The 15108-nt window shown below is 54.5% G+C and overlaps 2 protein-coding genes and 2 non-coding genes across 5 annotated transcripts in view; all 4 read left to right on the top strand.

Moving 5' to 3' along the window:
- Positions 1 to 1060: 1060 nt before the first annotated feature.
- ARL5C (ARF like GTPase 5C) lies at positions 1061 to 7599 on the top strand. Its single transcript, XM_027094614.1, is given in 7 exon segments — positions 1061 to 1334; positions 1954 to 2014; positions 3185 to 3332; positions 4023 to 4106; positions 4623 to 4751; positions 4753 to 4781; positions 6772 to 7599. Coding segments are annotated over 7 exon segments (546 nt in total). The 5' UTR covers positions 1061 to 1288; the 3' UTR covers positions 6821 to 7599.
- A 668-nt stretch (positions 7600 to 8267) lies between these two features.
- On the top strand, positions 8268 to 8339 carry TRNAC-GCA (transfer RNA cysteine (anticodon GCA)). The gene has a single exon. It is a non-coding gene; the product is annotated as a tRNA-Cys (tRNA).
- Positions 8340 to 8998: 659 nt separating this feature from the next.
- TRNAC-GCA (transfer RNA cysteine (anticodon GCA)) lies at positions 8999 to 9070 on the top strand. Its single transcript has one exon. It is a non-coding gene; the product is annotated as a tRNA-Cys (tRNA).
- Positions 9071 to 11010: 1940 nt separating this feature from the next.
- PLXDC1 (plexin domain containing 1) overlaps positions 11011 to 15108 on the top strand; it is a 63955-nt gene continuing 59857 nt past the window's right edge. For both annotated transcript variants that reach the window (XM_027094505.1, XM_027094504.1), the window contains exon 1: positions 11011 to 11160. In XM_027094505.1, coding sequence (XP_026950306.1) covers positions 11085 to 11160 — 76 coding nt within the window. In that variant the 5' untranslated portion in view covers positions 11011 to 11084. The remainder of the gene's footprint in view (positions 11161 to 15108) is intronic.

The raw sequence follows: 15108 nt of genomic DNA, 5'->3' as shown, positions 1-15108 counted from the left end.
GTGTGGGCAAGGACCATGGACGCAGAGCATTGGGGGGGGGGGGAACCTGCAGACGCAGGGGGGGGTTGTTCATGGTGGCTCTTCAATGTCAGGTGAGGAGACTGACCTGACTCCAGTGGGAGCCATAGAAGGTTTATGAGCTGTGGCGTAGCAGACTCTGAGCTGTGCTTTAGGAAGGTTAGTAGGGATGTGCGGAGGATGCTGAGTAAAGGGGAGGCAGGGAGACCAGTTAAAGTGTTGTTCCCTTGGGGAAGGGGCGCACTCATGGGATGTAAGAGGGCAGTGGCAGTGGGCTAGGAGTCGAGTCTCCTGTGTGGTGACTGGTCTCTCTTAACCACCCCCTCAGCCTGAGTTCGGTTTGCCTTTTCCCTATGTCTCCTTTTGTCTTCTGGTTTTTCCCAGTTTAAGCGCAGAAGGAAATTCACAAACAGCCACAAGCAGCTCCCCCTTCCTCTCCCTCTTCCAGCCTGGCTCTCTCTTGGCCCAGGCTCTGCCTGGCTGGGTCTTAGTATCCTGGCCCCCTTTGCAGGGTCTCCGGCTGAGAGATCTCTCTTTGTGCTCCGTCACTGTCTTCAGATGCCCACCCTTGGGAATCAGAAAGCTGTGCTGGAGCAGTAGTTTTGTCAGTGAAGCATGGAAGCAGCACTGCTCTACTCCTAGAAGATGCTCATCACCAAGGGGCCTGCAAAAGGAGGGGACACCTTGCCCTTCCCCAAGGGAACTCACTCTGAGTAGGCCTACAGGACCCACACCGGTGAAACAACTAGAGGCCTGTAGAGGGTTGGAATGTTCTCCCAGCTCAGAGAGGATGGGTGGGCTCTGTCTGCTTCACACAGCTAGTAAGTACAGAAGGCGGGTGGCCTAGGGTTTTGTTTGTCTAGTGCCTCAGACATGGCACTCGGAGAAGGGAGAGCTGGCATCCGATGTGGGCCCCTGCGCTAGGTCTCTTTGATTTGCAGTGGGGAGTAGTCCACCCAGAGAACTCTAGGCTTTTCTCAGGGCGAGGGGGAGGATGTGAAGTCTGGACCCCATTTTCCTTACACCTCCAGGGCTCTGGACACGTAGCTCATTGTCACTGTGAGGTTCATAGCGCCCTCGAGGGGCCACCGTCCCAGGGGATTCCCAAGCCCCTTAGGGGACGGACTCCCGGGGCGTCCGCAACCCCGTAGGTAAAGCTTGCCCGGCCCTCCGGAGGTGTGTGGGAGGGGGCGGGGTTCCAAGCGCCGGGACCCCCACCCGGGCACCCGAAGGCCCCCGAGTCCTATCCCTGTCTGACCCGGGACGTGCCATGGGACAACTGATCGGCAAGTTGATGAGCATCTGCGGGAAACAGGGTAAGGGGAGCACAGGGCATCCGAGCGACCGCTTTGATCCGGCTCCCACCTGTCCCCCCATCCCCCCGATCTGGGGTCGTCTGGGCGGATGTGATGGGGGACCTCGGGCTCGGAGGGTCCTGAGTGGGGCCTCCCCGCCTGCTCCGCAGTCTCCCCTGCCCCCTCCCCGCCCACTCCTCGGTGGTCGCGCGCTTCGGTGCGCCCAAGGGCGCAGGGTTGGGCGAGCCTCCTTCCTCCGGCTCAACGCTGTCGCCGGTTTCCTGCGATTGTGACTTCACGCTCGCTCGGCTCTTTCCTCAGACCCCTTCTCTTGGCAAGCCCTGAGCGCCCCCGACCTTTGGCACAATCGCTTTTCTGGAAATGTGGAGCAGGGAATGTGGGGCTCAGCTCCCATTTCCACTGTTCAGGAGTGGCGCAGGTGTCTCGGCCCGGTGGGAAAGAAACCCGCCCTGTTGTTTTTTGTGGGGGAAGGGGGCGGGGGAGCAGAAGTAGTAAGGTGGGGACAGGCCCCCCAGCCTGCGGGGAACACTTGTCTCCTTCCTGGGAGACCTGGTGGAGCACACAATCCCTTGGTCATCGGGTTTGGCCCTGACCCTGCCCTTCCCCCGGATGCGTCCAGAACACAGGATTATCATCGTGGGACTGGACAATGCAGGAAAGACCTCCATTCCCCACCAGTTGTAAGCGACTCTCGGATGGGGGGCGGGGCTGGGCCTTCCCACCAGACTGACAAGCATTTGGACCAATCACCGGAGCCCTTCCCAGCGTCCTCGGGTTCCCCTGTAGCCAGGAGGATTGACTGGCGGAACCTGGTGTGACCTTCCTGGTAAAGTGGCCGCTCAGTTCAATGACTTCTCGGCCAGGCCTTCGAATCCTGCTCGGTATGAGCAACCCCACTGCTTCCCTCCGTCTACCCCCTACCCCTGCCAAACCCGGTTGCGGGCTTGAAGCTGTCCGAACCTGCCCGATGGTCTCCATGCTCTTCGCTCCCCCTAGCGTCAGGTCTCTCCTTCTAACTCCTGCACCCCAGTCTTGTGTCATTTTCTCCCCCTTCTTCAAACCCAGAAGGTAGGGCCAGCTTTGGGTCTGCCTGGTCTCTGTAGCTCCTGGTCTAGCAGAGTCTGGGACACGTGCTGAGTAATTATCCATCGGAGCTTTTCCCGATATTTACTCCGGATGGCATCTCTCCTGTTAGGAACCTATTTACTTAGGAAAATTTTCCCCTGAAAAAGTAATATATATATATATATATATATATATATATATATATATATATATATATTTTAATTAGAAGAAAAGAGAAATTCAAACAATACAAGCATATATAGTGAAAAGTAAGTTTCCCTCTCATCCCTAACTCCCAGTTTCACTTCCCAGATTTTCCAGAGGCATTCCCTACGTATAAAAACGTGTGTGTTTTCTAAGTCACTTTAAACAAAGCCCCTTTCTGATGGCCCTCACTTATGTCTGTCTCCTTTTTCCGATCCCTGGCTGCTCAAAGTGTGGTCCACAGACCGGCAGTGTTGGCATCATCTGGAAGCTTGTTAGAAATGCAAAATGCTGGGCCGTAGCCCAGACCCACTGGATCACAATCTGCACTTTAGCAAGACTCCCAGGTGATTCAGCTGCATATTAAAGTTTGGGGAGACTGCTCTAATAAATCTCCCCTCTCTGGGGTCCAAGCCAGGCAGGACTTGGTCTCACTCCTGTCTGCATTCCCTCATGCCCAGCAGAGGCTCCGTCAACCTGGGCTGAATTGTTCTAAGTTAGATTCAGCCTGACTTCAGGTGGGGGACCAGAGCTGGGAGAGGACTGGGCTGAGCACTTGGTACCCTCTCCTCCCTCCCCAGCCTGAAGAATGAGGTGGTCCCTACATGTCCCACCATCCGTAGCAACGTGGAGAAGATTGTTTTGCAAAAGACCCACTTCTTCATGGGGGACATAGGAGGAGAGGAGGCTCTGCGCTCCGCTTGGAACACATACTCCTCCAGTGCTGAGGTGAGGAGGGTGCCTGGGCTTGGAGGAGCTGTGTGATATTAGCCAGTCACTTAACCTCTCTGGGCCTTGATTGTCCCATTGTGAGATGGAGACCATAATAATGACCTCCCTGGGTTGTGAAAATTAAATAATAAAACAAGAGCTAATTCAGATGTGTCAAATACTTAACGCAGCGCAAAGCCCGTTAAAATTCTTGAATACTTCCTGGCAGCTGTCTGTTTGATGCCTTGGATGGGGCAGGCCCTTTGTCCTGGGGGCCTTACTTTCTCATTCCGGCAGCAGCAGAATCCAGTGGTTTCATTCCTGGAGTGAGAGCTGATTTCAAGCTCCAGTACTGCTACTCATAGGCTGTGTGGCCAAGGGCAAGATACATCACCTCCCTGACCCTCAGTCTCGTAGTTTGTAAATGGGCATAGTAACAGTTCCAGTTCCACGGGGTTGTGATGAGGCCTAAATGGAGTCATGAAGGCCCAGTGCTTGGCATAACCTCTGGCACACGATCGGAAGCTGTGCTCAGTCCACCCTGGGTCTGGATAGAAAAGGGAATTCAAATGGGACTAGGGCAGTGAGGTCTTGAGAATGCACAGTTTGTTTTCTGTGGGACTCACATCAGGGCAGAGTGCAGTGAGCAAGGAGACAACGTTCATTGAAGGGAAAGCCCATCACTCACAATTCGCCTTTGCTGGTCAGTTCATCATCCTTGTGATTGACAGCACGGCCCGGGATCGACTGCTGACCACTCTGTAGGAGCTGTGTAAGATGCTGGCCCATGAGGTAAGACCCCTGCAGTTGGGAGAGGACCCGGTGTACTAGCTCTGTGACCTCAGTCTACTCACTTAGCCTCTCTGAGCGTTATTCCTAATGCCCCAGTCTCTGAGAACCTCCATCCCAGCAGCTTGGGCGGGGCGAGATTATCCCAGATGAAGGGCAATAACACCCTCAGCACAACTGATCACAGAAGCCAGAGTTGCAAGTTCAGGTTCTGACCCCACTTCTCACGCATCGTGGGACCCCAGACAAGTTACTTCACCTCTCTAATCCTCAATTTCCCCAAGTATAAACGGAGAGGATCATCAAATTCCTACCTCCCGAGATCATTGTAAGGATACTATGTGGCTGAGAGGCATTCCAGGAGCTGTCGGTGTCACTGGATGTGGTTGTTAGTGTTGGGCAGGACCTCCATCCCCACCCCACCTGGGAAAGCAGGGGAGGTAGGGAGGACTCACGGGGCCATGGGAAGGGGGGCTGGATCCTGGCAGGCTGACTGGGGCTGGGTTCCTCTGTCCACAGGCTCTGTGAGATGCTTCCGTCCTGATCTTTGCCAATAAGCAGGACGTGAAGGACTCCATGACCACCGTGGAGATCTCCCAATTCCTCAGCCTTGGTGCCATGAAAGACCACCCGTGGCACATGGCACACACAGGGCTGCTGTGCCCTCACCGGGGAAAGGTTAATGGCTGTCCCACCTGGACCTCCAGGGCTTGGCCTAACCAGTGGTGCTGACGACTGACCATCAGAACCTTCTCCTGTCTCTCTCTTGTCAGAATCTGGCTCACAGTTAGCTCCTGGGTCAAGACAGCTGAGCATCTACCCATGGTTAAGATGCTGTGGGTAAGCAGTGAGCAAGACAGGACAGGGTCCCTGCTCTCTAGGGGTTTGTTCTAGTGGGGAGAGAGGTGACACTCCACCTGAACACAAACATGTTAGGTACTGAGAAGTGCTTGAAGAAAGTGAAATTGAATAACAGGGATGGGTTTGCTTTAGCTCTGGTCGTCAGGGACCATCTCTCCTAGGAGGTGACTTCTGAGCTGAGACCTGAATGAAGAGACAGCCATGGGAAGACCTGGGGGACAAGCCTTCCAGGCAGGAATCTCTGAGTCCTTTTGGCCTTGAGTTTCCTTGTCTGTAAAGAGGAGGGTGATTATACCTGTTCCCTCCCAGAGTTCCTATAGAGAATAAATGATATCATTCATTTAACATTCATTGGGCACCTACAGTCCCTCCTCCATATCCATGGGTTCCACATCCTCAGATTCAACCAACTGCCGATTGAAAATATTCGAAAAAGAAAATGCCAGAAAATTCCAAAAAGCAAAATTTGAATTTGCCGTGTTCCAGCAATGATTTACGTAGCATTTATATTGTATTTACAACTATTTACATAGCATTTACATTATGTTAGGTATTATAAGTAATCTAGAGTTGATTTATAGTATATAGGAGGATATGCCTAGGTTATATGCAAATATATGCCACTTTATATAAGGGACTTGAGTATCCGAGAATTTGGGTGTCTGCGAGGATCCTGGAACCAATCCCCTATGGATATGGAGAAATGACTGTACTTTGTGCCAACCACTGTTCTAGGCACCTGAGTGTGAACAAAACAGTGAACAAAACAGACAAAAATCCCTGCCCTTGTGGAGCTTATTTTCCAGTGGGGGTGGGGTGGGGGGTTGGGAAACAGACAATAAACAATGAAAATAAGAAAAATATACAGTAAGTTAAAAAGTGATAAGTGTAAAGGGGAAAAACCCATAGGAAAGGGAAGTTGGATGTCTGTTGTGGGGAATGTTGCAGTTTTAGATAAGGTGTCCAGGGAGGGGCTGCTGAGAAGGTAGCTGCTTAAACACCTGAAGGATGTGTGAGAGCTAGGTCGTGGTCCTACAGAAAGGACCTCGAATCAGGCCTGGAGAATTCCCTTTCCTCTTCCCTCTCAAGTGGAGTCACAGCAGGCTGGGGACATGGATGCCCAGTTGAAGAAGGGGAGACTTTAGGCAGGCCAGCCCAAGGAACCACACATTTCTGGCAGTGTCCTTGCCAACTCCTGGGTCAGGAGGACCCCCTCCCCCAAACCACAGTTGGTTCAATTCAATCGGCATTTCCTAAGTAACCCCCATGTGCCAGGCACTGTGCCAAGTGATACAGACATGACCAAGACTCTACTCCTTCTCTGGGGTTGCTCACAGTATAATGGAAGAACTTGCTTATGGAGCCTCTTCCCAGGCCTTTGAGGCCACCCTGGTACTGACCCAGTGATGGAGCGGGTGGGAAGAGGGCACTGGAGCCTTGCGCAAAGACATTGCTAAGGTGGGTCTCCAGGCCTCTTCCTCAAAGAAGCCCTCCCTGACTCCCAGACATCCGGAGGCCTCTGTACATCTCCTTTCTAACCTTTATCACAGCACGTAGTTACAGAATTGTTTGATCATTTGTTTAATATCTATCTCCTCTGCTAGACTGTAAGCCCTAGAGGGCACGTCTGTTTTTTCACCAGTAACCCCTAGCACAGTACCTGATACGTGGTAGGTACACAGTCCGTTCATATTTGTTAACTGCACACAAATTTGGTCGTTCCATCAGTCAGCAGGGGCTGGGGGCTGGGAAGGCCATCATCCTCATGGGATATGTCGACCCTTGCCCTGTTCCTCTGTCCCTGCAGGCTGCCTGCCGGGCTTCAGTGCATGCAGTCCTGGGCCACTGTCAACTGACATCAGCCTGAGGCCAACCAGAATCTTTGAGGGTTTTGCATGGACGATGTGGGTGGAAAACCCAAGTGACTATTTGTTATTTTTCTGCGATTCTCCGATGGGACCAGGGACAGCTATGGGCAGTGAGATTGCCACTATCCACCCAAGCCGCACTGAGGAGCTAGACTGAGCACCCTGAATTGCTGCAGACAGGACAACAGTAAAAGCTGCCCTTCACTCCATGGGAGCAGGTATCCTTCTTGGAGACACCAGAGAAGCTGTTGGATGTGCTGGGGGATTAGGAAGTGGAGCCCCCTCCCCTCAGCCCTCAACCTCTCTGAAGGAAAAATGGAGGACAGAGTAAGAAACCCTGGAATTTTTCTTTATTTCCTAGAACCCTAACCCTAAGCCCCTCACCCCCTACTCCAGCTTTCTGGCCCCTTAGCCATCTTCGTCCCCTACCCTTTGATCAGAGGAGATTCCAGAAAGGTGAAGGGGTCGGCTCAGGGGAAGGAGGGCAGAACCAAAGGCTGGGAGGGGAGAGGGCAGAGGACAGGACCTTCTGGCCAGGGACAGTCCCTCACACTGCAGGGACTTCTACTCCTCCCTCACCCTCCCCTCCCCTCCGACCACAGCTTTTGAGCTTTAAGCCACACCTTCACTCCCAGTGTCCTTCCTGTGTGAATCCTACTCCTCCCAAATATCTCAGATTCCTAGAGCATTTGCTTTTCTTGTCTTTTTGTAGTGATTTTTTTCACACTGTAGTAGGAATTTTATGAAGGTGTAATAAATGTCATTGAAAACTGCTCACCTCTTATTTCTTCTTCTGCTTGTGCCTCAGACTGGCTTTTGGTTTTCATACAAAGCTCTCAGGCAGGGGAAATCCACCTTGGAAGTGGAGGGGGGCTGCCTCAAGGGTCTGTCTGGCTAGGGGACTGGCTCCTTGGTCCTGGGCTGTACAGCCCTCTGCCAGGTGACTGATACCGCACTTGCCAGGACTTAGAGCTCTGGGCTCTGCCTGGGCCTAGGGGAAAGAGTGGTTTGATGCTAACTCATGGAGGAGGGGAGGAGGGGCCCTTCGGGGTTGGAAAAGCCTAGGGGTCCTATCAAAGCAGAGCTGGAAACAGGATGGAAACCCAGGCTACCCATCTGTGTACAGGGAGCAGTGCTATTACCCCAGAAGACCTGGGATGGTCCTGAGATCAGTGGGGTCTCTTCCCTTCCCAAGTCAGGTAGTGACATCTCTGTGAGAGGCTGGACACAGATATAGAGGGCTCAGGATTTTTTTAACCTTGTGGTTTACATAAGGCGTGATTGTGGAGAAAGAACTCAGGAATTCTAAACATCGCCGTTCAGATTCTATTTTCCTTTCACTAGATTATTTTCAAAGAGAAACACAATAGTTCAAAGGTAATATCATCCCCGTATTCCACGGAAATTCATTCTCACTGGAGGGTAGCAAGAGGATGGGGGTATAGCTCAGTGGCAGAGCATTTGACTGCAGATCAAGAGGTCCCCGGTTCAAATCCGGGTGCCCCCTCTCTATGCAAGACTTTTCGCGTTTTCTTGGTCTTGCAATGCACACGTTGAAGTTTACTTACAAGCGCGAGGGGAAGGATCCTCCAGCACTGCTGACCCGTTTTGCAGTCGGGCGTGGGTGGAGTGGAGTCCCCGGCCCTGCCAGATCGTGTCCTCAGTCTGCTGGTGGATTGTACAAAGGCCCACTCTCGTAATGGTAGGGTGGAAGCGGGAGCACCCGCAGGTGGCCCTGCCCGGGGACCCCAATTGCTGTTGGGAACAAGAGAAGCTGAGTCTCTGAGGGCCGGGCTCGGGCTAGGGAAGGAAGGCCGAGAGGAGTCTACGAGAGCGTGTAGGATGGAGAAGTGGGCGCTAAGAGAAACGCTAAGGGAACTCTAGCAGGGCAGGAAAGGGGCACCCAGGCCCAAAGGAAGGCCCCTGAAGTGTGGAATTTCTAGGGACTTCCCCTCCCACATTCTCAAACTTTAAGTTTCTTACATCATTAGAATTCTTTAGTTCAGAGCTTCAGGAAACAAACCCTGCACCCAGATGAGTAATCTCTTGAGATTCATTTTCTCTCCATCTCTTGTAAACATTGGACCTCACCTCTGTTCTTGCGTCCAGCACAGCGCCTGCGCTAGAGAAGCACTAACAAGTCATCTGCCGAGCGTTGCCACAAGAGGGGGTATAGCTCAGTGGTAGAGCATTTGACTGCAGATCAAGAGGTCCCCGGTTCAAATCCGGGTGCCCCCTCAGCGCCTTTTTAAAGGCACCGGACTCCGATTCTCTAGCAACAATTTTCTTTACAGCTTTTTTTTTCCTTCCACAATTTTGTGTTGACATTTCCTCCGCCACCTCTATTTTGGGCAGATGAGGAGCGGCGAGAGTACGAAATACAGGAATTCTAGAGCAGTGCCTCTCGAAATGTGGTACCGAGAACAGCACCACCACCTGGGAACGTGTTAGAAATGCGGATTCTTGTCCCTATCTCGAGCTTGGGGGTGGCCCCAGAAATCTATGTTTTAATAAGCCCTCCAGGTGATTCTGATGTACACTCAAGTTCTAGAAGCTTACATTAAAAAAAATTACAGGTCGTTTGCTTCTAATTATTTCCAAGTTGCTGTTTCAGCCTGAGTTCTTATTAAGAGACCTTTTAAAATAGACCGCGGGGCATCCCGGACGGGGGAATGTACAAAGAAATCAGTGCCGGAGCTGGAATTTCGTCCTGGGACCTCTCACTTTGACCTCTCGGAAGGTAGGGGCAAAGACTTGTGAACCTGCCCGGCTGCAGTAGGAGGTCGCGGGCAGCTCCAGGCCAGGACCAGAAAAGTGAGGAAAACCGCAGAACAGGCGCGTTGCGGCTCGTCATGTGCCCACTAGAGGGCAGCAAGAAGCTACAGCTGGAAGCAGCAGTCTTTTTGATCCTGAGAGTCGGCAAAATAGCAATTTAAATGAGACAAGAAGAAGAACTTACAGATGGGCCTTGTCTTGTCCCATTGTAATTGAATAGAGGCCTTAGGACTGGAGGAGGTCGCTTCTGGGACCCTGGGTCCCGAGGAAGGAGGAACTGGGATTCTGAAAGATTAGAGAGTCTTTAGGACCCCAGCCCCGTATATGTCAGGGCGCCCCCCTCGCCCCTCTATCTCCCTCCATCCAGCGCTCGAGTTTCTTGCTGTCGTACGAAGTAGGTCGGGGAGGGAAGAGGCACCTCCGTGTCCTGACCTGATTCCCTGCCGTCTATTAAATAGCCTAAATTGCAGGTATTTTATTCTGTTGTGGTAGGAAAAAAAAGGTGGGGGGGGGGAATCTATCCCCAGAGGCTGCTATAACGTGGTGGCAGTTGGGGTGAGACATTTCCTTGCTCTGGGACTGGCTTTGAAGATTGACTGGGTCGGGCCCTGAGGAGGCCTGGGGTCCCCGGAGAGGAGGGTGGCCTCGGTTACCTCCTGGGGGTGGGAAGGGGTCCAGGTTATTTCAAAGTAGGGGTGAGCCAGGCCCCCTCCACCTCCATGTCTGCTGGGCTGGGGGGCAAGGCAATGGGGACAAGGCAATTGTCTGCTGGCCATGGGGGATGGGGGTGGGATAAAGTGGAGAGGAGCCACGGGAGGGCGTGGAATTCAGGCCTCTGCTGCAAGGGGAGATTCTGGGGTGGGGGTGGGCATCAGAAACCCACACAACTCCGTGGAACAGCCCAGAAAGTCGGGAAGCCTGGTGGAGCTGGGTCGGGGGGTGGGTGGTAGGAGCTCATGGTCCGAGGAAGAGGTCTGGCCTCTCGAGCCTTTTCTCCACAGCTTTCCCCCAGGGAGTCAGGAGGGGAAGGGAGGCAGGAGCTAAGGTGCGGTGTGGGGGTAGCTGGTGCTCTTCGGGGGTTCTTCCAGCCCGAGGGTCCCCCGCCCTGTCCCCCTCCTGCGTCCGCTGCCCCCCCCCCCACCTCCGCCTAGGGAGCAGCCGCGGGAGCTCTCGGGGAGCGCTCGGGCAGGGCTGGGAGGGCTGGGGAAGCCTCAGGGCGAGCTCTGGAGGCGCCGCGCCCCCCCGCCCCGCCCCCTCCCCGGTCCCGGCTCCGGGAGGCCGCGCTGCTCGCTCGCCGCCCGCTGGCGCTCCGCCGCTCTCGCCGCTCTCGCCGCTCTCGCCGCTCTCGCCGGCCTCGCGCTCCGCCGCCGCTCCGCCACCGCTCCGCCGCCCACCCCTCCGCCTGCCAGCCCGGGGGACCGCGCCGCCAGAGCCCGGCCGGGGCAGCTGCGGGCCGGGGGCGGGCCTGGCCCCCACCATGAGGGCCGAGCTCTGGCTCCTCGTGCTGGTGCTCAGGGAGGCTGCCCGGGGGCTGAGCCCCCAGCCCGGAGCAGGTAGGACTGGCCGGAGTTGGCTGAGGTGGATCGGGGCGGGGGTCGGGGGGCAGGTAGGCGGGCGTGGGCATGGGCAGGTACCGGCATGCTGGCGATGTTTGGGGCGCCGGGGGGTCGTGTCTGCGGGAGGCCGGGCGCCCTGTGGACTGTGGCAGGTGGACAGGGACCCCACTTTTCTAAACACACAGGGTGTATGAGTGAGGGAGGAAGCGTCAGACACTGATGCCCCGAGCTCTCCTTCCCTCCTGGAAGGACACTGGAGGGACCCTAGTAGAGCGGGATCTATAAGGCAGTGGGCTCTGGCCCCAAAGGGGGCAGTGGGCGAGACATAGGGACCCCTGGTCACACCGGATGAGGCTGAATTCTGATGAGATGCGGAGTCTGGGGTGCCTCCTGTCCCAGTGTTGCCTCCTTTTTCTTTTCCCTGCCCCCACTCCCAAGCTGACCCAGGCTGGGGGCTGGGTGGGAGCAGCCAGGAGGATGGAGGAGACCCAGCATCTTTCCTCCAACAAGGGCACTACGGGCCTGACGCCTTCCTCTCTCCGTTTGGTACTCGGAGAGCAGGACCCAGAAAGAAGCAACTTGCTGCTCCCCCACCCCCAGCCTCCAGGGTCCTCCTGTCACTCCTGCTCTGCTCTGCCCTGGTGGTCCTTGGCCGTTAGCTTCTCTGGTTCTAGATTGGGGGGTGGGGGTGTCCTATCTTGCACACTCCTCTTCCGCACAGCAGTTCTCTACAATCATCGCTGTTACGTGGAAGTCCTTTCTGAGATCTACCTTGAGTCCCTCCTGTTATAAAAGGAGAAGCATTTTTCAACAAGTAATTTTACATTCGCCTCTTTCCTCCTCATGTACATAGAACTTCTCTGGGGTTGGGGAGGTGGGTAACTGCAGTCAAGCCTCTTGACAGAGAGAATTGGGAAGATAGTACTCCATGCCTCATTGGCATGCATGTCCCCCAGATGGATGGAGCAGGTGGAGGGTTTGGCAAGGGTGATGCTGTAGTTGGGCTGCTGTGTCTCAGGGGTGTGCTGTCATCAGGCAAAGCATCAGTGACAGTGTGCTTGACTTTAATGATCCCTGAATGTAGCTGAGACAGGCCTGGGTCCCTGTTGAGAAGGAGGGTGTGGGCAGAGGACAGTGGAGGCTGATATGGCAAGAGGCTGCTGGTGAAGAGCCACCAGTTTTCAGAGAGACCACGCAGAGAGTGGCCAGAGACTTGGTTTCTAGTCCCAGCATCTCACTTGCTGTGTGACCTCGAGCAAGTTTCTTTCCTTCTCTGGGCCTATTTCCTCCCTTATAAAGTGAGGCTGTGGGCAAAATTTTTAACTCTTGGTGGTGGGATTATGAGAGATCTTTTTTCTTTTTTAATGTTTGTCTTTCCTTTTCAGATTTGTTAGGATGTGTATGGGTAATTGAAAACAATTTTTTAGATCTCAATATAAAAAGGAATGGGTTGGACAGGTCAATTTTTGAGGTCCTTTGCAAACCCAACCTGGTGGGATCTTCTGAACTTAGGATGTGACCGGGTGGATGAGAGATGGCTCTGAACCTGACTGAGTTGCGAGAACCATGGAGAGGGTTGGGGAAGGGGGCATTGGGAGGAAACAAGGATGTGCTGGGCCATGGGGACCAGACCCAGGCCTGGCTGAGGGCTGCCTCTTCAGAGTTGGGTTGGAAGAGTAGATACCCTGGGAGGTCAAAAAGAGGGGGCAGACAGAGATTTGAATCACATCTCTCAGTAGAGGACACCCTGTCTCCTCGGCTTTGACAGACATTCAGCCAGGAGAAATGGACTTTCTCTGCAGCAAGAGAGATTGGTTAGACCTAAGGAAGCTCTAAGAAGCCAGCGGGGGCAACTGTTACTCCCAGTGCTGTGCTTTTTTCACAAGGGAAGGCTGGATTTGAGGGGGGCCCTGTGTGGAGGCAGAGGGATGTCTTCTGGGGAGAAGAGATGTGGGGTGGGACATTCTGGGGGAGGGTTGCTCCGAATGGTTGTGGAGCCCTTGTGATGATGAAAGGGCAGCTGGGAGCTGGACCTGAGGGGTGCTGCCATCCAGCCCCAAGGCTCCAAGCCTTCCGCGCTGCGGTGGGGATGGGCTCAGGAGGAAGCTGAGATCTCCCCTCCCACTTAATGAATTGGCTTGTTTAGTGGAGCCTTGAAACTTCGTCTATCATTAAAATGGGAGCAGGAGAAAGATGAGTGACCCAAAGATATAGTCAGGTGGCGAGACCAGCAGAGGCTGATAGACAGACAGATGGACAGACAGGAAGATACGGGGGTGCACGGGGGAGCGTTGGGGTGGTGGCACTCAGGGTCTGGTCCAGGGGAAACCGGAAGTGCCTACAGCAGACAGAGAAGGAAAAGGCAGCTGGACGTGACTTCCTGGCTGTCAGGAGACCAGGGCCAGCACCGACCCCTGGTGACCCTGGCAACTTCCTCCTTTCTCTGACCCTTGGTTTCCCCATCCATAAAATGAGGTTTGGACCAGATTGCCTCTAGGGCCCCTTGAAGCTATGACTCTGCTTCCGGCCTCCTCCTTGCTCGCCAGGGACCTCCAAGCAGAGCGAGACTGAAATCCAGATTTCTCACAGTGGCCGTCGAACAGCCCCTCCCCACCTCCACCCCTGCTCTCACTCTGCCTGCGGCCATCCCCCAAAACCCTCAGGCTGCTGTCCCCTGGGATCTGTCCCCTGGCTTCTCTTTGTCCAGGTCTCCATCAGCTCAAGGGCCACCTCTCAGAGACGCTCACCCTGAGGGCTCTGTCCAGAGTAGCAACAATCCCCAGCCCTCTCGTCCTTCTGTTTCCATCACAGCCCTTCTCACTGCCTCACGTTGTCTCATTTGCTGAATTACTCATCTTGTGTGTGTCTTTCCTGACTAGGATCTTCATGGGCACGGGGGTTGTGTCTGCTTGTTCCCTGTTATTGCCCCAGCACCCAGCACGGTGCCTGGCACACAGTAGGGTCTCAATAAACATGTACTGAGTGAGTGAATGAATCAGAGGGGGTCACAGACCCCAGTCTGTCCCTTTGAGAGAAACTCAGAGAGGCAAACTCTTCTCTTCTCCTCTCCTCCCCTCTTTTCTTCTGAGCTACTGGCCATCTCTCCCTGCCCCTTCCTCATGCCTCCCTCTCTCTCCCCAGATCAGGGTCCTCAGTGGGTTTCTGCCTGCCAGCAGGAGGGGAGAGGCTGCAGTTGGGGACTTTGGAACTGAGGGGCAGGACTTCAGCTCAGGGTCTGGAGCCTTCCCCGGGCCCCTCAGAAAGTTGCTCCTCACGTGAATCCCAGGAAAGGCAGGAGGACTCTGCTGGGTGCTTAGTGCACGTTATTTTATTTAAGACTCAGAATGACTCGCCCGATGTAGGTTTTATCATTTCCATTTTCCAGAGGAGGAAACTGAGGCTTAGAGAGATTATGCAGTTTGTCCAAAGTCATAGTCAATAAGCGATAGATTCAAAGTGCAGTCTCAAGCTTGTCTGATTCCAAACCTGTGCTTTTTTTTTATAACTTCCCGCTGCGGAGCACAGGCTCCAGACGCGCAGGCCCAGCAGCCATGGCTCACGGGCCCAGCCGCTCCGTGGCATGTGGGATCCTCCCGGACCGGGGCACGAACCTGTGTCCCCTGCATCGGCAGGCAGACTCCCAACCACTGTGCCACCAGGGAAGCCCCCAAACCTGTGCTTTTATTGCTGTGATACTACAGGGAGGGTTTCTGGTGAGGCTGTGCCACGAGGGAAGAGTGTTTTCAACCCTGTGGGTTGCAGGTACTCAGGACATTTAAGGATGCCTCCCTCCCTCCCTCCCTCCCTCCTTTACTTCCTTCCTTCCTTCCTCCCTCCCTCCTTTCCTTCCTTCCTTCCTTCCTCCCTCCCTCCCTTCCTCCCTCCCTTCCTCCCTCCCTCCTTTCCTCCCTCCCTCCCTCCCTCCCTCCCTCCCTTCCTCCCTCC

This window comes from Aethalodelphis obliquidens, unplaced genomic scaffold (genome assembly GCF_003676395.1).
Source record: "Aethalodelphis obliquidens isolate GAN/ISIS:26980383/991018 unplaced genomic scaffold, ASM367639v1 scaffold89, whole genome shotgun sequence".
NCBI classification, from domain to species: Eukaryota; Metazoa; Chordata; class Mammalia; order Artiodactyla; family Delphinidae; genus Aethalodelphis; species Aethalodelphis obliquidens.
This window is presented reverse-complemented; position numbering and strand designations above follow the sequence as displayed.